Source organism: Halichoeres trimaculatus, unplaced genomic scaffold (assembly GCF_033239565.1).
Source record: "Halichoeres trimaculatus isolate MK-OKI-2021-1 unplaced genomic scaffold, fHalTri1.1 fHalTri1_scaffold_6, whole genome shotgun sequence".
NCBI lineage: Eukaryota > Metazoa > Chordata > Actinopteri > Labriformes > Labridae > Halichoeres > Halichoeres trimaculatus.
The window spans coordinates 386,273-412,464 of record NW_027437184.1 but is presented as its reverse complement, the minus strand read 5'-3'; the positions used below and the strand labels follow the sequence as shown (position 1 = coordinate 412,464).

The window sequence follows — 26,192 nt, the reverse complement described above, 5'->3', positions numbered from 1 at the left end:
AGACCACCTTACAGCCTTCAGAGGGAAAAGAGATGGAACGAAAGGAAATGAGAGGCGGCCACTTCCTCTGAAACTGAAGCCACTGTGAGTGTCTCTGAACCTCCATCACTAACATGAGGAGGAGAGAGGAGAGAGGAGAGAGAAGAGAGGAGGAGCAGGAGGAGGGAAGGAGAGGAGAGAGTCGGAGAGGAGAAAGGAGGAAAGAGGAGATAGAAGGAGAGAGGAGAGTATAAGAGGAGAAAGGAGGAAAATGGAGAGGAGAGAAGGAAAGAGGAGATAGAAGGAGAGAGGAGAGTAAAAGAGGAGAGAGAAGGAAAGAGGAGAGGAGAGGAGGATAGAGGAGAGGAGGAGAGCGGAGAGTTAAGGAGAGAGGAGAGGAGGAAAGAGGAGAGTTAAGGAGAGAGGAGAGTAGGAGAGGAGAGGAGAGGAGAGGAGAGGAGAGGAGAGGAGGAAAGAGGAGGAAGGAAGAGAGTTAAGGAGAGGAGGAGAGGAGGAAAGAGGAGAGTTAAGGAGATAGAAGGAGAGAGGAGAGTAGGAGAGGAGGAGAGGAGGAAAGAGGAGAGTTAAGTAAAGAGGAGAGAGGAGAGGAGGAGAGGAGGAAAGAGGAGAGTTAAGGAGATAGAAGGAGAGAGGAGAGTAGGAGAGGAGGAAAGAGGAGAGTTAAGTAAAGAGGAGAGAGGAGAGGGGGAGAGGAGGAGAGGAGGAAAGAGGAGAGTTAAGGAGAGAGGAGAGGAGGATAGAGGAGGAAAGAGGAGAGGAGGATAGAGGAGAGAGGAGAGGAGGTAAGAGGGGTAAAGAGGAGAGTTAAGGAGATAGAAGGAGAGAGGAGAGTAGGAGAGGAGGATAGAGGAGGGAAGAGGAGAGTTAAGGAGAGGAGGAAAGAGGAGGAGAGAGGAGGAAAAAGGACACATCTGCTAACTACTGGCTCACAGCCAAACAGACTCCAGTTAACAGGGTCACACTTTACTCTGAAACACCGGACACATCTGCAGCTGTTTAACGTGTCCTCTTTACCTGACCCTCAGGTAACCAGGTTTGACCACTAATGATAACATTAACTTTAAACAGTCCTACCAGTTAAAACACTAACCACCAATAATCTGAGAGATTTGGAGCAGGTGTCTGCATGGACACAGTTTCTTGATCCTTTATCTTCACCCAGGTCTCAGACTGAGCGGTCTGTGAGCTGGTCTTTGGTTTGGGAGCGGTCTCTTTACTCTGAGTCATGGATTCAGACCACACTGGTCCAACAGAGAATCATTTATTTGATTAATAAATCTTCAAGTCAGGGTAGTAAATACTTTAAATACATTTGATTTCTCTGGTGAGCATTTATTTAAGCAGTGTTTTCAAATGTAAGCTGAATTTCAAACTTGAACACTGAAATTATTTGAGATTTATTATTGAAATTCAGTGAATAACTGTGACTAATTTAATATTTCTAATAAGAAAATAAAATGAAAAAGATTTTACTTTAAAGAATCACTTCAACTCTCCCAATCTAGCTGTTTTTTTATTTATTTATTTATATTTATTCATTTATTTTTTTCACAAATTCCAGAAAAGTAATCAATAAAACACAGACACAGGTCGTGTGTTCTGATAAACTTTATTCTTTGAATACTACTGAACCTAGGGGTAAAAGTCATGTGACACTACTGAGAAACTTTATCAATCTTTACTAATTTTCTCTATTTAATTTTTCCCTAATGAATCATTTGATGCAGGAGGTGAGAGGAGCAGGAGGGAGGTTAAACAGTCTCTACCCTCTGAAACTAAAAGACGACCTTAACCCTGGTGACCTGGGTCGCTGAGCTGTGTGTGAGTCTGCGCTGATTGTTGGTGATGCTGTGATCGTCAGTTGTTGAACTGCTGTGAATCCGTGTGCTGCCTTCCTCCTCCTCCTCCTCCTCCTCCTCCTCCTCCTCCTCCTCCTCCTCTTTGTTTATGCATGAGCATCTGTGCACACAAAGCAGATAATTCCCCACGTCAGTCTGTGTGTGCGTGCCGCTGCTGTGTGCTCTCAAACTGAGATTTTCTCTGTGCGTGTGTGAAAAAACATATGGTGAGTCAGTGTGTGTGGGAGAGGAGCACCAGTGTGTTTGTGGGAGGAGGGAGAGGAGAGGAGAGGAGGAGGTGGAGGGGAACGAGGAGAGAGGATTCAGGTTGTGCACCAATAGGTGGCACTCTACCCTTTAGTGATTGGCTATGTGACCCAGACGAGCCGGCGCTGGGAGCACACGCGTGCAGCTGCAGGGAACAGGAAGTGGGGTCATGGAAGTTGTTTTTTTATCTTTGTATTGAGGTTATTTCTGCCTGCTGGCTGCTCTTAGTGTGGAGGAATGAAAGGAGGGAGAGGAGAGGAGGTGAAAGTGGAGGAGGTGACTTTAAATCCAGCTTCAGTTGGTCAGGACACACACGCCACACGTCATTCACGGCGTCCTGTCGGTGTCATGTCACCCCGTCATCACAACATACTGAGGGAGAATCACACAAACCTGTGAGTCACTGCTCTGCTCTCATGACACCTCCCATCACATCACCGCGTCTCCTCACTGGGAGCAGTGGGACTCAGGCTGACAGGGAGCATCAGCGTTGGTGTGTGAAACGAGGATTACTGTCTGCACGTGTGTGTGTGTGTGTGTGTGTGTGTGTGTGTGTGTGTGTGTGTGTGTGTGTGTTCATGTCATAAATTAAACTGGTTAGAGTCAGTAACTTTCTGCAGCAGCACAGAGGCTGATGATCACTCAGAAACTGATTTTATGCCTGTGTGAGGATGAAATAGTTCCTCGTTTGTGGTGTAATTAAAAATGTGGTGATAGTGAAATGAAAAGAGATCACATCTTCATCTTCATCATCATCTTCATCACCAAGCGGAGCCTCACAGGCCTCGTCCAAAGACGCCGCTCAGGAGGTGAAAAGAGAAACAGACTCAGAGATATTTCTGTATTTACATACTCTGTCTTTATTGAACATAGTTTTTACAGTCCTGCTGGGAAAAGTCAGTACGGGCTCTAACGAACAGGGGACAAGTTCCTGAATCTGCAATAAGTGAAATCTTTTTTTTTCTTTTGCATTAAAGCAGCCGTCCTCATGGAGATAGAAAAAAAAAGAAGAAGAAGGGCAGATCTGGAGCAACTAAAGGCCTGATCCACTGAGATCCCAAATAACAAGTGTGTGTGTAATGAGGATTTAGCGCGTGCTAACGGCTAACATCACAGGGAGTTTGGAGAGCAGAGCGGACGTAAAGGAAAAACAAAGTTTGTAGCTGTGGAGGAGGAGCAATCAGACATATGGGTCACAGGCTAAAGCACAGGAAGTGAGAGTGGCAGTGGTCCTTCACCTGAGCCGTTGACCAATGAGGTGGCAGGAGAGGGCGCAGGAGATAAAGGTTCATTACGCTCAGGTGGAGACCAGAGCGACCAGTGAAACCACAAAGCCCAGTTCAAGAGTTTGATTTGAGGAAAGGAAAATCAGAGCCAGTCGACAGCTCTACCATAGTTTCCTTTAAAAGATTACCCATGATCCTCTGGGAGCTGCTGTTGATAACCTCACCGGTGATTTACGCTGTGCCAGTTTGTAATTGTCAGTTTGAAACGCCATGCCAGTTTGTAAGCCTGTGCCAGTTCGTAACGCTGTGCCAGTTTGTAATTGTCAGTTTGAAACGCCATGCCAGTTTGTAAGCCTGTGCCAGTTTGTAACGCTGTGCTAGTTTGTGACGCTGTGCCAGTTTGTAACGCTGTGCTAGTTTGTAACACAGTGCCAGTTTGTAACACAGTGCCAGTTTGTAATGCTGTGCCAGTTTGTAAGCCTGTGCCAGTTTGTAACGCTGTGCTAGTTTGTGACGCTGTGCCAGTTTGTGACACTGTGCCAGTTTGTAACGCTGTGCCAGTTTGTGACGCTGTGCCAGTTTGTAATGCTGTGCCAGTTTGTAACGCTGTGCTAGTTTGTGACGCTGTGCCAGTTTGTGACACTGTGCCAGTTTGTAACGCTGTGCCAGTTTGTGACGCTGTGCCAGTTTGTAATGCTGTGCCAGTTTGTAACGCTGTGCTAGTTTGTAACACAGTGCCAGTTTGTAACACTGTGCCAGTTTGTAACACTGTGCCAGTTTGTAACACAGTGCCAGTTTGTAACGCTGTGCCAGTTTGTGACGCTGTGCCAGTTTGTGACACTGTGCCAGTTTGTAACGCTGTGCCAGTTTGTGACGCGGTGCCAGTTTGTAATGCTGTGCCAGTTTGTAACGCTGTGCTAGTTTGTAACACTGTGCCAGTTTGTAACACTGTGCCAGTTTGTAAGCCTGTGCCAGTTTGTAACGCTGTGCCAGTTTGTGACGCTGTGCCAGTTTGTAACACTGTGCCAGTTTGTAACACTGTGCCAGTTTGTAGCGCTGTGCCAGTTTGTAACACTGTGCCAGTTTGTAGCGCTGTGCCAGTTTGTAACACTGTGCCAGTTTGTAGCGCTGTGCCAGTTTGTAACACTATGCCAGTTTGTAGTGCTGTGCCAGTTTGTAACACTGTGCCAGTTTGTAACACACTTAATACAGATGCTAAGACAGCGACCCCTAACAGTTTCAGCTCTGATAAATCATATTTTCATATCCTCCTCCCAGAGTTTCGGAGTGTTGATGAGAGAGGCAATCCATGATGCAAAGGTTAGTACACGCTAGCAAGCTAGCCCCTGTTTTTACGCACACAGACCTTTTGTAGATCAGGCCCTCAGTTGCCAAAATAAAAACAGAAAGTTGAGGTCTTTGTAGATTAGTTCACATGATAAACACAGCGCAGCTGATCATCGAGCAGGGTCAAACATTTGGAAAACAAAGAGCAAAACCCACAGAAATGAGCGTATTCACAAAATGTACACACAGAAAACAACGAGTAGCATTCAGAGTCTTCTAGTTACTAGACAAACCAGAAAAGAAACGACACGGGGTGAACGAGAGCGTCGTTACAGCCGGTGCCTGAGAAACAGGACGGACAGACGACAGGTGGTTCATGGCCGCAGTTACCATGACGACAGCGCTCTGTATCCTATGGAGTTCACAACCTTTACATTCAACAACCCTAACAAGCACAGGAGGCCCAGGGCATGCAGGAGCAGGAGACGAGGAGGAGCGGTGGAGCTGAGCGGCTGGGCGGGGTCAGAGGGCAGATCAGCCGGGTCGTCTTTCACACACACACTCGATCAGACACACACACACTCGATCACACACTCATACACCTACATTTATCTGCTTTTACACCTGGACTGTTCTGGTGGCGAGAGGTCGCTGAGGTTTTCAGCTCCCTCAGGGGTGGGGTCTGCAGGTTTTTACAAGTCCACTTGGAGTCCCACAACAGAGTCTGACATGCAGGGCGGTGAGAGTGGACTCTTTATCCTTTGGCTCAGAGACAGAACGGAGGAGGAGGAGGAGGAGGAGATAAAGACAGTTCACACAGCCTGACTCTGCTGTTTTCTTTTTTTTGTCCTGTGGTGCACACATGAAAAAAAAACATGCAACAACAGGTGTTTGAAGAATCTTTGCAGTCATTGGTCCAATTATCAAAGTTTTGCACATCACGTGAAGAGAAAGGAAAGATCGGTAACATCTGGATCTCCTAAGCTAGTCACACGCTGGTCAAACCCTGGTTTCCATGCACAGGTTTGTAGAAAAGGACAGGTTAAAAATCCTTGGCACTGGATCGTCTGAGGTTTGCACATTAGTCCAGGACAGATGTTCTTGTTTGGCGACAGTTGCTCTTCTGGGCGCTTGAAGCTTTGCATCGTCAAAGATCGGGTCGAAGCACTGGATCCAAACCCTGGGAGTCCCACTTGAGGCTATATTGCATTTTTTATTGCATTGCATATTTTGATTCAGTGAAAAGTTCATGATGCAACATTTTAATCATGCATTATTCATCTCCTGTGTCATTTCTGTGGATGTCAGCTCTTCTGTGTTGGTTTGTTTCTGATCTAAAGTGCTCGTAACAAAAACATGGAGAGATATATACAACAGAGAGAGCTTCCTTTAAAACCAGGAACATGAAACAAACACGATACTCGAGGACCAGGAGGTCATGTAACGCCACACATGCACGCACGTGTCAACAGTTTGTTTGTTTGAGAGTCAGAAACAACACACAGGAAGTGTGTGTGTCTCTTCAGGAGTGTCGTCTTTTGCCGCAGTGTGCCACTTTTTCATTTTCCAGAGGCGCCGTGTTAACGAGAGACGGATTTAACGGGAACACCGAGTGGATGATGGATGTCATGAGGAAGCAAACACACACGTCGGCTTATATATAGAAAGCACACGGCTTCCACATGTTACCCTCTCTGCTTAATTGGAAACGTGTGTAATGCTATGCAAATCCTCACAAGTGGATTATTAATGAATGTGTTTTTGGCAGCGGCTGTAATTGATGATGATAGCTTCAGGTTTCTATATTTCGCTGCTTTCATGATGAAAAGCAGACGCCGGAGCTGTCAGCGTCAGGATTAATTGGCAACTAGTGTGAGGGTCCTTTAACTTCAATTACAGGAAAACAATAAATAGCAACAATAAAGCAGAGCGCGATAACAGAGAGCACACAGAGAGACTCCCATCTTCTCAGAGAGCAGCGCTTTGTTGCCAGGATACACACAGACCTGAGTCTCACCCAGGGTTCACTGTTCGCTTCACACACACTTCAAGTTTCCTCACTCTGTGTGTTTTCTGTGTGTGTGTCATAAAACACAGGGAAGGGCTAGGTCAGAAAAAAACCCCAAAAAACTTTAATTAATTAACAAAAATAATCTCATGAAAAAACAAGGCTAATTTTATACATTTATGAGAATTAAGTCGTAAATTTATTAAATAAAAATAATAAATCTACAAATTTAATGTCTTCAAGTGACAAAAATAAAGTAATAAATAAAAAATAATAATCCAATAAATTTAGAGGATAAATAAGTAAATTTATGAGAATACAGTCATGATTTTATCAATAATCTCGTAAATGTATAAAAAATAATCTCATAGATTTTTAAGATTAATTTAAAAAATTTACAAGACTAAATTAATGAATTTATGAGAATAAAGTCATGAAGTAATTAAAATAAACTTAAATTAACAAAATAATGTCATTAGGTGGGACAAATAAAGACATTCATAAACAAATTAATTTAACACATTTAGAGGATGAATAAATAAATTTATGAGAATAAAGTCATAAATTAATCAATAGTCTTATAAATTTATTTAAAAAAATCTCAGATTTTTAAGATTGAATTTAAAAAATCTAGATCAATTTTAAAAATTCACAAGAATAAATTCATAAACTCATGAGAACAGAGAAATCAATTTATCAGTAATGTTCTTAATTTATTAAAAAAAACATTTTTTTTTTTCAGATTAATTTTAAAAATTCAAAGGAATGAATTTAAAAATTTATGAAAATAAAGAAATAAATTAATTAGAATAATCTCACAAATTTATTAAATCAATCTCATACATTTTCAAAAATAAAATGATAAATTTCACTTAGAACAAAGTCGTTGTTGTCGTTTGAAAAATTTGAGATCATGTCAGCAAACTGATTTCGATGACCCTTCCCCTCGCCTGCATGAAGTCACTTCATATTTCTGTTTTAATTTTTATGCAGTTTTCAGGCATTTCATTTGAACAGAGAGCTCCAGTTTATCATCTGTTTTTCAGGGTCCAGTTTTTCTGCTGATGAGCCATAAAATGAAATAAGTTATTATTTCTGAAAATATACAAAAGTTTAAGTTCACAAGACGCTGCTCTCCTGACAGTCTGTCTACAGAGTAAAATAACGAGTTTATCCTCATAAATGTACTTATTGTGATCCTCCCTGGAGTAACTCGTTTCAATCTTCTGATTAAATCATTTACACGTGTGGAAAACCTGAAGACCTGTGAGTGTTTATCAGACGCTCATGTTTGAGTGCTCATTTCTGATTTTACTCTATCTGCACGTCACAGCAATGATCAAACAGGCCAGCGTCTGTAGTGGATATAAACACCCTCTCTGTACTCCATCAGCACAGGGAAATGAAGCCAATGAGCCAATAAACGCTGCTGTAAATGGGTGCTGTGGGTAAAAAACGAGGAGTGAAAGGAACAAAAAGGAAAGAGTTCCTGCTAGCATCCCATCCAGCGAGGGGACAAGTGCTCTCATCAGACGGAGGGCGCCATTTTTAGCTCACATGCAGAATGCTGGTCACACGGGGGGAAGCATGCACGCCGTACACGCAGAGAAACACGAACACAACCGACGAGTGGATCCTCCTGTGGCTGCAGCTGCTCCACTCAGGAAGGAAGGAAGGAAGGAAGGAAGGAAGGAAGGAAGGAAGGAAGCGTGTCTTCATGTGTTTCAGTATGAGGGAGACTGAGAGATCTGATACTGGTCTGAAACAGATCCAGAGCTCCCGGGTCAGGCTGTCAACAGGAGCCGCTTCATCTGCTCCAAACTCTCTGACTCTCCCAGGGAGCAGTTAGAAAGAAATACAAAGCACTGAGGCGGCGTGAAGAGAGCTTGGCAAACGTTTGTCATCTATTTATTGAGGAGATATATTTATATGGGCCTGTGTGTGTGTGTGTGTGTGTGTGTGTGTGTGTGTGTGTGTGTGTGTGTGTGTGTGTGTGTGTGTGTGTGTGTGTGTGTGTGTGTGTGTGTGTGTGTGTGTGTGTGTGTGTGTGTGTGGTTTCCAGGAAGACGGACTCTCGGCTCAGACGGTGTCCCTGAAAGACAGAGAGCAGAGAGGAAAGGCAGAGTGAGTGGAGCGTTAGTGACAGACAGAGACGCCATGTTTCTTTTTTAAAACAGATTCAAACACACACAGATTTATGCATACACACACCTACACACACCTCCTCCATTTCACATCTGCGTGCACAGACTCAGGCAGAGAGGAGCAGCGGAGTGATGTAACAGCGTGCTCTGGTTGAGGCTGGCGCTCCTTCATGAATCTAAACTCTGGAATAATTCAGCCCCTCGCCACCGCTCGCCGCCGCTCACAGAGGGCCGTGAAACTCGTCTGGGAGCTTCTGTCAGGTAGTTCACACCTCCACCTCCTCCACCTCCTCCACCTGGTGTATTACAGCAGGAGGCACTTTGACAGTGCTCAGAGACGCTAACAAAGCTGCTGGTGCACTAAGACCCAGCCTCTCAGGGTCTGGGTGGAAGGAGACAACGTTTGGGGGGCGGAGCAGGATCCACATCAGGGGCTAAAACACTTTCTGCAGCGAGCGTTGGCGTGCCATTAAAAGATGGGACAAAAATATCTACTCACACAGTTATCAGGAATTCTTGTTTTAAGGTTTTGACTTTTTTTTTGAGTTTGAATCCCTCACTTTCTTTTTTATGAGATGAGTTGGAAAAAGTTTTCTCCAGCAGAGGGCGTTTTTTATTTTTTCTCAAATATCTAGAAGCCCATTTCTGCCAGTTAAAAGAAATGAAAAATAAATACATCAAAATTATGTGGATTTAAATTCATAATTATAATATAACATAACCTGACATTATCCTGTTTGTTACTAGGATACTAACTTCAGACCCACACGTCAGCTAAAAATCGTTGATAAGAATAGAACTTTATTTGTTATTGCAACAAGTACGATGATATATATATATATATATATATATATATATATATATATATATATATATATATATATATATATATATAGAGAGAGAGAGAGAGAGAGAGAGAGAGAGAGAGGAAAATAAAATAAAAAATAAATAAAAAAATAGAAAAATAAAGAATAGATATAAAATAATAAAGAGATTATTTTATTGATTTTAAAATATTTAGGACCCAAACGCAGGTGCACCTACCCACAAAATTCAGTGATGGTGAACAAATTACGAATCCTGTGTTTTTGTGATGATGCGTGCTCCACAGCGCCCCCTAGGTGAGCAACACACAGCCCCTCCAGCCACTATGAGAAGGTTTTGTGCATAACTATCATACCACAACCAAAGTGAAGTCTGAACAGGAAGTTAAAACATTTGGGATAAAAGTTGGAAAGCTGAGCTCTGAGAGTTAAGATCAGCTGATGATCAGCTGTTTACCTTCAGTTCATGTTTTTAATTAACAGCTCTTTTCATCTCACTCTCATTTCTTCTTTTTATAATTTGAGGGGCCGTTTACATGACAACAGTTTTAGGCTGAAACACAAAAGTTTTGTTGCGTTTTAGCCTCGTGGAAACAGTGTTCCAGTCAACCTAATGGTGCGGCCACACTAAACACGAATTTGCGGCACGATTACATACAAAGTCAATGCAAAGACGCGTTTAGCCGCCGATTCGCCTCGGGCGGCGCGATTCGCGCGTTTGGAGCGTTCACGCGTTTGGGCGGTAGACACGAATTCGCTCGAGTTCAAAATATTCCCCCACGACGTCATTGTTTTGACGACGTTGGGGGGCAACTGCCGCCTGCTCCGGCTCCAACTCCGCCGGAGGATGGAGGAGAAAACAATCTGTGTGGTGTGTCATCATCCAGAGTTATACGATACGACGTGTGTACTCTACAGAGACCGGAAAAACAGGAGCAGGCTTGGTTGAAAGTCTCTGAGGAGACAGGTTTTGAAGGTAAGTTCTGAAAACATTCGTTCCCAGCTGGATCTGCCTGTACGGGCTATCACTGAGTCTGACTGTGTTTTCCTCAGCGGAGTTTTGAGCCTGATAGAGAGGAGGGAGGAGCGGGGCAGGGGCAGAGCCAGGGAAAAGATGGAAGTTCTCTGTGCTCCTCTCTTTCCTCCACCCCTTCATTATCCCCAGGGAGACCTCCGGGAACATGGGTCGGGGGTTCGGGTGGTCGGGGGTTCGGGTGGTCGGGGGTACGGGGGGTCTGAGGTTCGGGGGATTGGGGATGAGATCGCAGGGAACAGCCAGGCAGGGCCAGTGGAGGTGGATTACCAGGGAGAGGCAGCAGGCATTGATTGTGATCTCCAAAGCTTTCACACACTCTCCTGTCATGCTTTGGAAACCACAGCTCATTGTTTTTCAGATGCTCTTTTGGACTTTCGGTCTTTAAATGAACGAGCTCTCTACTCCGCATGCGCAGTACCGCGCGTTTGCGTGTTTGCGCCTCAGCTTGTCAAAAAAGTCCAGCGGCGAGACTCGGGCGTTCACGCGACGCGTGACAGGCCATTCGCGCGAGTAAATTTGCGTGTTCGCGTTTGGTGTGGCCGCAGCATAAGACGCAAACTCTTAAAAACGGCCTCAGAGTGGGATTTTTCTGAAACGCTGCCGACACTGCTGCCGTGTAAACAGTTAGATGTCACACTCCGCTCTTGCACAAGTGCATACAACAGCACAACAGCACAACAGTCTAACAGTCCAACAGTCCAACAGTCTAACAGTCCAACAGTCCAACAGTCCCGTCGTCCCGTTGTTAGGATGGTGGTGATCTCCCATGTTGAGCTTGTGCTGCTCAATCTGCTGAATCTGTGACTGTCTTTAACTAAATGAGCATCTGTTGCTCCACTTCTGCTCTGAGCATTCACCAACACACCAGATGATCAACTCTACTTCAGAGGAGATCTACCAAAAGCTGCTTCAGGACAAGACAGTTATAGCACCACCTACAGGCCTGGCATGCTTACTCCAGCGTTTTCAGTCCATCGGTGTTTCCGTGTAAACACAGATTCTTTTCACAGCGTTTTAATGTTTTCAGATGAAACATTGTTGTGTAAACGGGGCCTGAGACTCTCATTAGGATCTCCTCTAGATCCAACAGAGCAAAATGTAAATTTGTGCAATGGTTCAGCTGGTCTGAACATTTTGATCAGGTGTTTAAAAATAAAAATCTTTAGGTGACGACTGCTGATTAAAGCGAGCTGTGTGTGAGCTCCTGGCTCCAGCTGCTGACAGCCTCTTATTGGCTCACTCACTGACTGAACTGTTGACCTCTGAGTGATTGAACCATTTCTCCACAGTCGAGGCCGATCGCTGCATTAACTGTACTCCACTGGAGAAAACAGACGGTCAGTGCTCCTGCTCCTGCTCCTGCTCCTGCTCCCACAGTCAGTGCAGGAGATCCCTCACTGCTCCCAACAACTGCTCCCAGCAAACGACTGGCTGATAACAGAGTGAAGGAGAGGAGGCAGCTCTGCTCGGCTTGTTGGCCTGTCCTGTCTTATCAAAGCAGGAGCAGAGTACAGACACCTCACAGAGGGGGAGGAAGAGGAGGAGCAGGGGGGAGGCAGACTGGAGACAGTGACACTGAGATAAAGTGGGAAATAGAGAAAGCAATTGAGTGTGAGGGATGGTGGAGAGGAGGAGGAGGGGAGACAAAGTCAGGGACAAAGAGCAGTTTTCTGCTGTGATAACAATTTATCTCCCAGGAAGGATTTGCAAATGCTGCACGCCTCGCTGTGCTCGCAGGCGACCATGCAAACCAGCCAGGTGTGTGAGAAACACATCCACGCCAGCACACACACACACACACACACACACACACACACACACACACACACACACACACACACACACACACACACACACACGAGGTGACAAAGGCAGATGTAGCCATTCCCACGAGGCCGCCACGAGAAATATGATAGATGGAGGATCGCCGCTTTTATCACTGCTCCTCGCTCCTCCTCGCTCCTCCACGCTCCTCCACGCTCCTCCGTGCTCCCCGTCTGAGTGGCCTGTAATTGAATGATCATTACTCCAAAGTTACGGCTACGGCCGCGCCGTCCAAACAGGAAGTGAGTGGGAAACAGCTTTTAGTGGTATTGATTTACGAGCAACAATGGAGGAGCTGTTTGTCAAGCCTGGCTCTGTGACGGGTAATGAAGAGGAGCAGGGCTGATCACCAGTCAGCAACCAGCCAGCCAGTCAGTCAGCCAGTAACCAGTCAGTAACCAGCCAGTAACCAGCCAGTAACCAGCCAGTAACCAGCCAGTAACCAGCCAGCCAGTCAGTCAGCCAGTAACCAGTCAGTAACCAGCCAGTAACCAGCCAGTCAGTTACCAGCCAGTAACCAGCCAGTCAGTCAGCCAGTCTGATAGTCAGCCTGTAACCAGCCAGTAACCAGTCAGTCAGTCAGTCAGTCAGTCAGTAACCAGCCAGTCTGATAGTCGGCCAGTAACCAGCCAGCAACCAGCCAGTCTGATAGTCAGCTAGTAACCAGTCAGTCAGTCAGTCAGTCAGCCAGCCAGTAACCAGCCAGTCAGTTACCACCCAGCCAGTAACCAGCCAGTCAGTTACCAGCCAGTCAGTAACCAGCCAGTCTGATAGTCAGCCAGTAACCAGCCAGTCAGTAATCAGCCAGTAACCAGCCAGTAACCAACCAGCCAGTAACCAACCAGCCAGTCTGATAGTCAGCTAGTAACCAGTCAGTCAGTAACCAGTCAGTCAGTCAGCCAGTGACCAGCCAGTCAGTAACCAGCCAGTCTGATAGTCAGCTAGTGACCAGCCAGCAACCAGCCAGTCTGATAGTCAGCTAGTAACCAGTTAGCCAGTAACCAGTCAGTCAGTCAGCCAGTAACCAGCCAGTCAGTAACCAGCCAGTAACCAGCCTGCCAGCAACCAGCCAGTCTGATAGTCAGCCAGTAACCAGTTAGCCAGCAACCAGCCAGTCTGATAGTCAGCCAGTAACCAGTTAGCCAGTAACCAGCCAGTCTGATAGTCAGCTAGTAACCAGTCAGTCAGTCAGTCAGCCAGTAACCAGCCAGTCAGTTACCAGCCAGCCAGTAACCAGCCAGTCAGTAACCGGCCAGTCAGTAACCAGCCAGTCTGATAGTCAGCCAGTAACCAGCCAGCAACCAGCCAGTCTGATAGTCAGCTAGTAACCAGCCAGTCAGTAGCCAGCCAGTCAGTAACCAGCCAGTAACCAGCCAGTAACCAACCAGCCAATAACCAACCAGCCAGTCTGATAGTCAGCTAGTAACCAGTCAGTCAGTAACCAGTCAGTCAGTCAGCCAGTGACCAGCCAGTCAGTAACCAGCCAGTCTGATAGTCAGCTAGTAACCAGCCAGTCAGTAACCAGCCAGTCTGATAGTCAGCTAGTAACCAGTTAGCCAGTAACCAGTCAGTCAGTCAGCCAGTAACCAGCCAGTAACCAGCCAGCCAGCAACCAGCCAGTTTGATAGTCAGCCAGTAACCAGTTAGCCAGTAACCAGCAAGTCTGATAGTCAGCTAGTAACCAGTCAGCCAGTAACCAGTCAGTAACCAGTCAGTCAGATAGTCAGTCAGTAACCAGTCATCCAGCAGCTGGGGCTCTTCACAGGAGGAAGTGTTTTCAGCAGATCTGTTTCCTATATGGAGCTTTTCAATAAACCATCCTCCAGTCGCTGCTGCTACCACACATTTACACCCTTATACGCCTGTTTCCTCCCAGATCTACACACACACACACTGCTCCACCTGCACACACACACTGCTCCACCTGCACACACACACTGCTCCACCTGCACACACACACTGCTCCACCTGCACACACACACTGCTCCACCTGCACACACACACTGCTCCACCTGCACACACACACTGCTCCACCAGCACACACACACTGCTCCACCTGCACACACACACTGCTCCACCTGCTCCACCAGCACACACACACTGCTCCACCTGCACACACACACTGCTCCACCTGCTCCACCAGCACACACACACTGCTCCACCTGCACACACACACTGCTCCACCTGCACACACACACTGCTCCACCTGCACACACACACTGCTCCACCTGCACACACACACTGCTCCACCTGCACACACACACTGCTCCACCTGCTCCACCAGCACACACACACTGCTCCACCTGCACACACACACTGCTCCACCTGCACACACACACTGCTCCACCTGCACACACACCAGTATAAACAGAGTCCAGCTCCTCTCTGCTCCTCACTAACAGAGGAGTATAAACAGTGAAGGGGCCTGGTGCACCGTGCTCCAGCTCTGTGTTTGTGTCTCTGCAGGGATAAAGGACGCTCTGCTTTACTCAGTAGATGCTGAATCGAGGAGCTAACTCTCCATCGAAGGGTCGTGTGTGTGGGTGGTTCTGGACAGAAATAGTAATGAAACGTAAAGTGTTAATTGTGGAAGTGTGAAGTATTGTACCATGGAGTGTGTTTCAGCTTCTTTTCCCACTACAGCTGCTGTCACACACACACACACACACACACACACACACACACACACACACACACACACACACACACACAGAGTTCAGCTCCATTAGCCGTGCACTGCTGTGACTCTCATTTACACCCAGTTATTCATATCATCTCCATTAGCCAGATGTGAATCTGAGGGATCAGCCTGCCAATGGAGGATGGAGAGCAGCACACACACCTATTAAAGGAGCTAAAGTGCTACATGCTAAACCGCTAAAGTCTCTGACAGAAGAAGAAACCCCTTCAGCACCAGCGTTAGCAAACATCCTGACTCCACACAGAGTGATCTTCTCTCTCTCATCGCACTGAGAAGCTGTTGTTGGTCTTTCTCTGCGCGATCTGGTCCAGCTCTGGGGGTTTCAGGTCTGGGCTCTGGGGCGTTGTGTGATGTATCACCTCCTTTAGCCTTTCATCACATCCCCCATAATGCATTCCTTCTATGACACCTCTGAATGAATGAGTCGACATCAGGACATTAGCATCAGGTGAACTCATTCATGACTGCAAAAGTAGAAACGAGTTGTGTTTTTTCAGTGAGTGTAAAAAGCTGCTGAATATTCTGTCGCTGCAACATTTTTTTCTCTTCAGTATTTGGTGATCTGCATGCCTCTGCACAGCGCCTCCATGTGGCTGATCCCACCTAACAGCACCTCCTTAAGGTGCGTTACAAACTGTGAGACTCACCAGTGTGAGCTCCACTCTCAGGTTGGGTGACCCGCTTTGGCGACCTGTAGGCTCATAGGCTGGATCACCTGAGCCCGTTTCATCCAAGTGGTGTCGTTTCCTGTGACTAAAACCAGGACAGGTCCCAGATCACCGACCCGTACTGTCCCACTTTCTGGTTCCCTTCTGTTGGGGTCCCAGACTAAACTGATCGGACCCAGAAGGTGGAGCTAGAAACTCTGCTGTCTGCTGATTGGCTGAAAGAATGGTCACTTCCTGTGTGACAGCAGCTGCTGCATTTCTCCTGGTGGCTCACAGACTTCTCTGAAACAAAGTTTGATTGATCTTTGTAACAAAGAGACGCATGACGATCACAGAGAGGACGAACTGATGGATGTCTTCATCTAAGATCTTTGTTTACTGTGTCACGTTTTTCTTCTTCGTTGGATTTATTAGCGGGTACACTGTGTCGTGCTGCTGTGGCGTCACGCTTCCAGCTTACACGATGCCTACCAAGAAGGTTACAGTTGGCTGTGAAAACACAAACAGGATATGATCCAACCCGGACCACTTTATTAAAAGGGTAATTTTTATTTCTTAATCTGTAATCTGCTGCAGAACGACTTGAATCTGAAGGAGCTGGTTCCTTAAATGTTTTTAAATCTGAACTGAAAGATAAAGAAGCTGTTTCTATAAGATGTCTCTGTTTGAGCTCGGCTGTTTGATCGACTGATTCCCAGGATGACTCAGAGATGGTTTTATTTTAATTAGGGCTGTCATTTTAACGTGTTAATTAGATTAATTAATTACACAGCAAATTAACGCGTTATAAAAATTAACGCAGATTAATCTGGATCCCAAACCCGTGGGTCGTTCAAAGACGCACTTATTTTTAAATGTCTGGCATTTACAAACCGTTTGTCCTACATGGAAAAAGTGGTGTTCACGTCAGATTTTCAAATTTCCAACGGTCCCTGAATGTATCACACCTGAAGTCAGCAACATGCTTTAGACTGGGGGGGAAGCGCTGTTAAGGGGACTGCCGTCCACGTCTCGTTTATTCACACGTCCTTTTTGAAAATCTGCAGAAAATCAACCGTTTGCTCAATTCTGTAAAAAACAGATAATTCTAAACTCTTTACTGCATCAAACAAGCTCTGAATGATCGATATTTGTCCTGTATTTAAATCTAAAGAATTCTTTGAAAATGTCCTTCCATCTTCCTGGTGTCATGTTTCAGCTTGGGGCTGCTCTGCACCAATCAGCAACAGTTTGTGTGTTCAGAGCATGTTAAACTGAGAATACTTCACTTTTCTTTGATCCAAGACTTGAATTAAGTGTTTTGTACATAGTTCCTCACAGTTTTTAGCCTTTAGCCCTGGTTCTCCTGACCTCATAGAAGTATAGAAGTTCATATTGCAGTGAAAATTGAGTCCACATCGAGTAAAAATGTGACAGAAGCAAAAACCGTCCTAAAAATCAAATCAGCTTATCTTAGGGGCAGGACTGTGTAGAGTTTGTAAAGATAGAACCATAAAACTTTTTTCATGTGTTCCTTATGCCTCAGGGTACCTAAACATGTGTTGTATATATTCCCACCTTATTTTTTAATGTTTTTAATGTCTTTTAATGCAATTTTAATGTCCTGGAATTCAAATTCTTTATTTTGTGACCTTAAGCATTTATGAGATTAAAATGCGATTAATTAGATTAATTAATCACAAATCCTGTAATTAATTAGATTAATTTTTTTAATCGCCTGACAGCACTAATTTTAATCTAAAACACTCTGGACTTGGTCTCTTTGTGATTTTCTGTCTGTGACTTTGTGTTTTTGCTGCTGCTTGTCTTGACCAGGTCTCCCTTTAAAAACAGGTTTTAATCTCAATGGGATCAATCTGATTAAATAAAATAAAATAAAAAGCTTTTGCACATTTTTTTGTAATCCAACCATAGAGGAGGTGTATTTATGATTACACTTAATAAAAGCCAGATTTATATTTTTAGATCAAGATGAAAATTTTATATTAAGTTATTAAAAGTGAAAATTAATGCTGAAAAAAAAACAAAGAAAAAAATCCTCAAAACCAAAAGAATTTTCCATCATAAGTAAAAATCACTCAAAGTGTCTTTAATCAGCCTTAGATCAACATGTTTAACACAATTTGCCTGTAACATCTTGAATAACAACATCATATTAATGCAGTTTGTGTTTACTCTGATGACGTCTACGACCAGAAATGAGACAAACACAGTCTCTAAAACTTGAGTTTCTGCAGTTTCTTTCCTCTAGATTGTGATTATCAGAAAGCAGAAGAGAGCATATCTGTGAGTGTTGCTGGAGCAGCTTCCCTGACTCCCTCTCACACCGTCACGTCCTTGGACCGGTTTTAGCTCAGGCCTCAGGGCTTCTCCTTTCAGAGAGGCAGGAGCCAAACCCACACAGCCCAAAGCCCCCGAGTCAGGGATTGCATCAATAATGTGCACAGAAATGCATCACCAAGCTAATGCATCTGATGGAAATGTGGCTACGAACCAGAGACAGGAAGCCAGCGTGCAGACCTGCTGCAGAAACACAGGAGGTGAATGAGAGCATCAGCCCAAACACGCCGTGGTTTCTTCCTTAGAAGGACATGTTGCCCGGGCAGCAGCAGCAGCAGCAGCGGCGCCAACGGCTGCGTGCAAATCCTCCAACAATACCACCATGAGTCACATACATGACATGATTTATGATGTGAGAAAAATCTACGAAAGGAGACCTCAGGTTACAAAACAGAGCCACAGACACAACCTCATGAACAGGTGTGTGAAGAAGATCCAAACAACAGCCGTCACGGTGCTCAAAGTGCTCCACAGAGGAGGAGGAGGAGGAAGGAGGAGGAAGGAGGAAGGAGCCGTAACGACACAGTCTTTGTCTTGTTCGGTGTAATCTACAGCAGCTCATTGTCTCAGATCAACCACATCAGCAGGAACCTGCCGACGCCTCAGAGCGTCTCTTCAAACACTCGAGAGAGAAACAGGTGCAGAGTTAATCTGGACGTTTGAGGGGAAGTGGATTTTCTGCCTCTCACACTGATGCTGCAGAGATAGCAGCAAACCTCCAGGTTCCTGCAGATGACGGAGCGTTTCTCTGTGAAAAGACAGCTGACAGCCCAGCTGAGGATGGACACTTCAGCGCAGAGTGATTTCCTCCACTCCACAGCTTGAACGACACATTTCCAAACCTGGATATTTATGACCTTTAAGGTTTCTGCTCTGAAAAAGTGATTTTTAGAAGCAAAGAGGCTCCTGTCGAAGCTGACGGGAAGAAAGTGCAGAAAATCCCTGCGATCAGATTCAGTTTCTTATGAAGTGTGGAGCTGCTGTTTATGAATTTCCTCTGAACAGTTTCCAGATCTGTGAGAAACCTCTGCTTTGCTGCTACGCCACCATTCACTCTTCAAACCAGAGCTGCCTGCGGGGATGGGAGCTTCTTGGTTATTCAGCCCTCTGAAACCTTCCTCACATCAACCACAGACTTTCAGGGATGGTTGGAAACGTTGCTCTACCAAAGGCAGGCTTCCCAAAAGGTGTTAGAGGAAACGTTGTTTCATTCTGGGGCAGAGAGAGGACTGTGTCCGAACAACATGGCTCCTGTCGGTGAGGTGAAACCCTGAGGGTGGACTGAGGCCTCTCATAGCACCAAGAGCTGAGCATCATGTGCTCCGGCTCCATCTCAGCTTCTAACTTACTGAGCAGATTACACTAATCATGAGAAAAATCACCCACAAAGTCCTAAAGCTCTGAGCAGTTTGCTCCAGTTTTGGACCAGATGGTGACGGAGACGAGTGACCACACCTGGCCCCACCTGTGTGTGCAGGGGCTGAGCTTCAGACAGCTCCTGATTCAACCCCTGATCGTCACTGATGTCTCAGAATTATTGATAAACAGACTTTATATAAATAATATATTAATTCTACATCATTCAGAGACAGGACTGTTGTATTTGACCATCTGCTGATCACTCTCCATCATTTACCTGGGATCAAAACGTCCCCCTGACTGTGTGTGGCTGTTAGCGCAGGTGTTAGTGAATCAGGTGTTTTTAACACGAGCACAGAGACGCTACTAGCTCTGCTATTAGCTTTGCTGTTAGCTTTGCTGTTAGCTCTGCGGTGCAGCTTGTGTGAGCGCTAAGTGGGCGTGAAAGCCATGAATTCCTTTAGTGAATCAGGCCTTGAAAGATTTCCAAACATAACACACACTCACACACACACACACACACACACACACACACACACACACACACGCACACACACACACACACACACACACACACCAGCTTGGACATCAGAGTCCAACTCCTTTAAAATGAGCTAAATCAGGCTGCTAATCTGATTGGCTGATCAACTAAAGGGCTGAAGGGCTGAAGGGCCTGTCATCCTGTGTAGATAATACGTTAAAGTCACTGTTATTTTTATTCAAACTGCATCAGGGATGGGTATTGATAGGAATTCATTGATACTAATCCACTTATCAATTCCTCATGTGAATATTTCGAGTGCAAAGTAGTTTCACAGGTTTTCTGTGTCAACATTTTATTGTGTTTGCAATCAAATAAATATGAAATTGGTCCGTGGATCTGGAAATCTCTGGATGTAAGAAAATAAAAATAAGTAAAAACAGACGTCACCTGGTGTTGACGAACTGTTTTGTTGTTTGTGGACTGAAGTACGCCATCTAGTGTCTTGAAGTGGTTTAAACACTACTTTAAGTTGTGTGGAGAGTTGAGCATTAACGAACCCTTTTCAGTTGAAATTCTGTCTTAAAACCGTCACATGCTAACAGCTAGCATATCAACCATAGACTGTATAAAACATGGACGTAGTCTCCCCAACATCACCCGTCTGTTTCTGAAACAGAAAATGAAGCAGATTGGCTATAGCGGCCATATTGGTAGTGGTAAGGGCTTCACCTACAGCCATAGAGCGCCTGTTGGTCACGTGACCCTCAGCTGTGCCTCTGATTGGGGGAGCTTGTGATCTTAATATCCTCTGAACGGCCGAGTTAGAAAAACATTCACCCCCCGTACAGTGGGAGCTGGTAGTAAAACTATCGACTCAGACAGGAGACGTTTTTTGAACCAGGCTGTAAAAAGGTTAATTTCTGCTTTGAAAACAGCTTTTTTTGGCTTGGTGTGTTTGTGACTTCCTGTACTTCCAGAGCCAGCCTCAAGAGGGTGCTGGAGGAACAGCAGATTTTAGCACTTCAGCATCGTCTCATATTCTCAGAGCGGAGGTTGGTGCTTGATATCAATGCAATTTTCCTTATAGATTAGCATCAAGCTAATGTTGTGTTTTCTCTGTAGTTTTTGGTCCATTAGGAGATGTTAAACATGATGAATGTATGTTACAGGAATCTGGTGTCAGAGAGTAATGTGTGCTCATTTCTCTGGGTTTAGTTCTTCAGTCAAATTTCAAGCTGAAAATCCTGGATCAGCATTTCCTTAAGAAACTGTTAGCATCTGCTTAGCTAAGCTAGCTGGTGCAGACTGGTCCATATAAGGTCCAGCAGCTCTAATGTAATGTTAAGAATTAATAAGAGAATGGTAAAGCCTTGGGCTAATGATGCTAATGGATGAAACCAATTGGGATAGATTATTGACAGGGACCCGTCATCGATATCCATTCCTGAGTTTTTTTTGTTTGTTTGTTTTTTCACTTTGCTGAAGTAAAAATTTGCTCTTTTCTTAATTAAGATATTCTGCATTTATTTCTAATTTTACTTATTTATTGTTATTTGGTATATATTTATTGGTAAAGGAACCATGTACCATACTGAATATAAATGTTACCATTTAATTTCCTGTACCAGAGCTAGCTTAAAGCTTGTTTACATCTGTAGTCCCTTATTAATGTTGGAAAAAAAAATCTTCTTAATTGCAGCATTGGAAATCAAATCACTGATAATGGATCCATTTTCATAAAGTGTATTAGCCAGGGGCCCCCTGGGAGTATTTGCCCCAGACCCCAAAAAAGCTGAATACGGCCCTGGGGACCTGTAGTGTAATAGCTAATGACATGTAGCTTATTAGTAATGCTGGTGATCCTTGTTATTGTTCATGTTCTGAGTCAGATTTGCCAGAAAAAGACTGAAATGCTTCGTTCCTTAACTGTTATAAACTGGTTTTTATATCTCAGTCCATTATAATCTGTTTGTTCAGTCTGTTATAATCTGTTCAGTCTGTTATAATCTGTTTATTCAGACCTTTATAACCTGTTTGTTCAGTCTGTTAAAATCTGTTTGTTCAGTCTGTTATAATCTGTTCAGACTGTTATAATCTGTTAAGTGTGTTATAATCTGTTCAGTCTGTTATAATCTGTTTGTTCAGTCTGTTATAATCTGTTTGTTCAGACCTGTAAAACCTGAACCCTCGGCTCAGAGCGCTGTGGCTCCTGCGCAGGCCTCCCTCTAACTGCTTTGTCCCACTAATATCTTGTAAATAGCCCCTAGGAAATGAAAAAGCATATTTTCACAATGCCACTCTGATACAAATTAGAATTTAATGTGTGTTTCCATTCCATCACTGGCGCTATAGTTCACTGTGCATGGAGAAAACAAACACCTACAGGCTATTAGGACTTCAGCCTGCTGGCAGTTCAGCGCTGGACACATTGCAAAACGCTGAATGACAAATACGGAGCCTGCCAGCTCTGCCTGGTGGTCCTGCAATGCAATCATAACCAGTGGCTGTATAAAGCCCATGACCATTCTTCAGCTGATGCATTTAGAAAAGCCATATGGTAAATAATTAGAGCTGAGAGCAGCGCGTGGCTGCTGAATTATATATGGGCTCTCACTCTGGCAGACACACACTGAAAAGGGAAATAAACATTAATGGGAACAGATACAGGCTGTACTTCTGCATCTGACCCTCCATCGCTCACACACACTCACACACACACACACACACACACACACACACACACACACACAGCAAACCGCTCATGAAGGAGAAGCGACAAGTCAGAGACTCTCCTTTAAAGACGTGTCATGAATCCATCTTTTCACAGCAGCTCTGTGTGTAATAAAACTTTCATCTGGATGACTCAGTGTGACACAGATTTGTGTACACCCAGAGTTACTCATTCCTGAGGGACTCAGCGAGCGACCTACTGTTACACATGAATAAGAGATCAGCCGCTGTGACGGTGCATCAACGTTTCAGGCCACAGGAAACAGTAAACAGCTTCAGCTCTGCAGGCCGACACAGAAAACACTGCTCACAGATTCAGAAAACTTTGTTTGTTTTATCAAAGCACTTCATTAAAATCTCATTCAGATCAATTCTTAATCCACTGTTGCAGAACAGTCAGTGCATGAGATTAAAGAGTTTAACAGTAAAGACCAGTCTGGCTCTCTTCAGACTCTCTCTTCACCAACCCGTCTGCTGGATCCACTAACTGCTGGGCTGTCCAAGCCCTGGCGCTCGCTGCGTGAGTGTGTACATGTGACGGAGAAACAACTCACAATCTACAGTTTACAGGGAAATGATCAATCAAAGCCACAAACTGTGTGTTCACACTGATTATCAAAGAGAGCTCACGTTGTATTTGTTATATCAGGGATGGAGCTTTACGGCTTCTTCAGATACAGTCAGGGCCACTAAGTTCAGCCAGATGAGTTTGTAGGATAAAGACAGAGATTTGTAAAACTATACATTTTTGGAAACCTTACAATGTAACGAATCAGAAAACCAATGTTGCCGTTTTTTTCGAGGTCATTATAGCAGACATGTTGGAGCTTTAAAAATGGCTTCTTTCAAAAACGAGTTTCTCTATATCTTACCTACTAGATGACCTAAATTCATGAGTTCAATGGTTGAATCTACATTTTTGGGGGTTATGTCATAAGGTTTCTGAACATATATAGTTTTACAAATCTCCGTCTTCATCCTACATATTGATCTAAGCAACCTGACTAATATAAAGTTCATCGATCATCTTTGACCTCAACAAAAACGTACAAACGTAGCAGTGTTGTTGACGTAGAGTCAATGATGGAGCTGTTGTAACGGACCGCATTAGGTTAACGTTAGGTGTGATTGGTGATTGCTGCTGATTCACTGCAAAACCTGAAATGAGTTCTGAAGAGTAAAGTTACTCGTATTAAAACATTACTATGATTTCAACAAAATTTTAGAGCAAATTTCTCTTGTTCCATTGACGGATTATTTTTACTTGTTACAGCGATTCAGACCTCATTTTGTCTTTAAATACTTTAAAATCAGAAATGTTTTAGGACTGATAAGTTGATGGGACTTGATTCGAGTATAAAAAGACATTTTCTACTAAAAAAAAAAGAAAAAAACACTTGATAAGATTTCAGTTTTTGCAGTGTATTGTCCTGTTTTCACTGTGCAAGAGTTAAAACTTTCTAACACTAAAATTCATCGAACTTGACCGACTGGGACTTGAGGATCAGACCTCGATTGGCCCTCGTACTTCCATGTAAATGCACTGCAAACATTTCCCCATCAGACCGTGATTCACCCAGACTTCAGAGTCAAACACCCTGTCCAATCAGCTCCTTCACATTTTGTCCCTGACCTCAGACCTGTTCACACTCTCTTTGGTAATAAAACCTTATTCAAAACCAGCTGTTGGTCCCATCAGAGGCCAATCAGAGGCCAATCAGAGGCCAATCAGAGGCCAATCAGAGGCCAATCAGAGGCCAAATGTGTCAAAGCTGATGCTCTGGGTTTTGCTTCAACACCACTCAGTTTGCTGTTGTGTTGTTTTGATGCTTTCTTTTATTATTTAGGTAAAATGAAACTTAACAAATTGCAGTTTTGATCCAGGTCAGAATCTTTAGAGACAGTAATGTCTGCTTTCTTTAAAAAAGTCCCACTTATCTCTTTATCTTTGTATTTGTCTAAATTTAGTCCTGGGAACTTGATCTACCCCTTGAAAAGTTCCTGCTCCTGTAGGAAGTGCTTTACAGAGGTTCAGGGATTTGGGTGTTAAAGCTTTAATCAGATATTTAAACAAGCTCCTGATTATTTAAGGCACTTAACCCCTTATGACTGAATTAATTTACCATTATATATTTAAAAAAATGTTTTTGTGTGTTTTTGCTTCTTACAGATGCTAAATTGAGTGGAGATTGTAAATTTGAATACAGCACACACAGTTATAAAAGAGTCATATGATATAAAGAGGTAGGGCACACAGTGGATCTGCTCTGATCCTTGGTGTGTATAGAAAATAACATGTAGACATTAATGGAAACCGAGGGTTATCCCAGCTGCATCCAGAGCTGACAGGGTTAAGTTAAGGGTTTTTTGGGTTAACTCTAACGCTTTAATCTGACAGCGTCGTCACTGATTGGCCTGCTCTAACTGTGAGTACGATGCTGGAGTGATAACCCAAACCCTGATGGTGTTAGGCAGAGCCTGGCTGAGGCTGTGAAGACTCTAACTGGAAGCCTGGTCAAAGGGAAGGAGCTGGCACTGTTAGTATGAGCCACGCCATCTGTTCACCTGGACATCTCCATGGTGTCCTTGGTCAGATAGACGATCCAGTAGACCAGGTTGAAGGCGCCGAATGAGAGCGGGAAGAGGATGCGGGAGTATTTGTCGATAATGCTGGTGCCGGTCAGGACGTTGTTGGCGGGGACGGCCGACCCCTGCTGCAGGAAGGCCTGGGCGTTGACGGGCGGGTTGGGGAAGGTTTTGGCAGGGCGGTCGAATATGGGGGCGGAGTTCATCCTCTTCTTCAGCACGCTGCTGGCATCGACCTGGAGGAGCAGAGAGGAAACGCTCAGCATCCGTCACAGAGAGCTGACATTAAAGAGAATATGGTATGGTGTAATATAAGGTATTAATAATTAACCAGAGCTGTGCTGCTCTACCTACAGCATCATAAAACTCTTTATGTGGAGCTGCTGCAGAAGTGGTTCAGTGTTAAAAAGCTTTAACATGTTACGATGAAAGAACATCTTACAGCATAATTACGAGAAGAAAATGAAGCAAATTATGCAAAAAACTCAGGAGTAATGTGGCGCTGATGTCTGGGCTGTATTCTCCCAGCTGCCAGCTGATCACAGGATGGAGATGTGTGCGTCTGTCTGGAATACTAACGAGGAGCACAGTAATTAAGCCCAACAGAGGAAATCAATGATGTTTTGTTTCTGATTTGATGTGATTCCTTTTCAATCAGCCCGTCCGTAAAGATTGATGCAGTTGTGAGAAGCAAACAAAATGTATTTAACAAGAGACGCTCTCAGTGTATTGACACATGGTTATGGCTGCGCCTCATCAACTTTAAAGCAGACAGATCTCAGCACAAGCTGCCTGCTCCAACAGCTGTAAGTCAGCTACAGTATCCGTACACACAGGGAGGAGGGGGGAATGCTGGGAAATGGGTCAGCG

At 44.5% G+C, this 26,192-nt stretch overlaps 1 protein-coding gene across 1 annotated transcript in view; it reads right to left on the bottom strand.

Moving 5' to 3' along the window:
- Positions 1-8,588: 8,588 nt before the first annotated feature.
- gabra6b (gamma-aminobutyric acid type A receptor subunit alpha6b) overlaps positions 8,589-26,192 on the bottom strand; it is a 40,495-nt gene continuing 22,891 nt past the window's right edge. Inside the window, exons 9-10 of the mRNA XM_074671813.1 lie at positions 25,302-25,558; positions 8,589-8,718 (exon numbers count right to left, since the gene is read on the bottom strand). Coding sequence (XP_074527914.1) covers positions 8,706-8,718; positions 25,302-25,558 — 270 coding nt within the window. The 3' untranslated portion in view covers positions 8,589-8,705. The remainder of the gene's footprint in view (positions 8,719-25,301; positions 25,559-26,192) is intronic.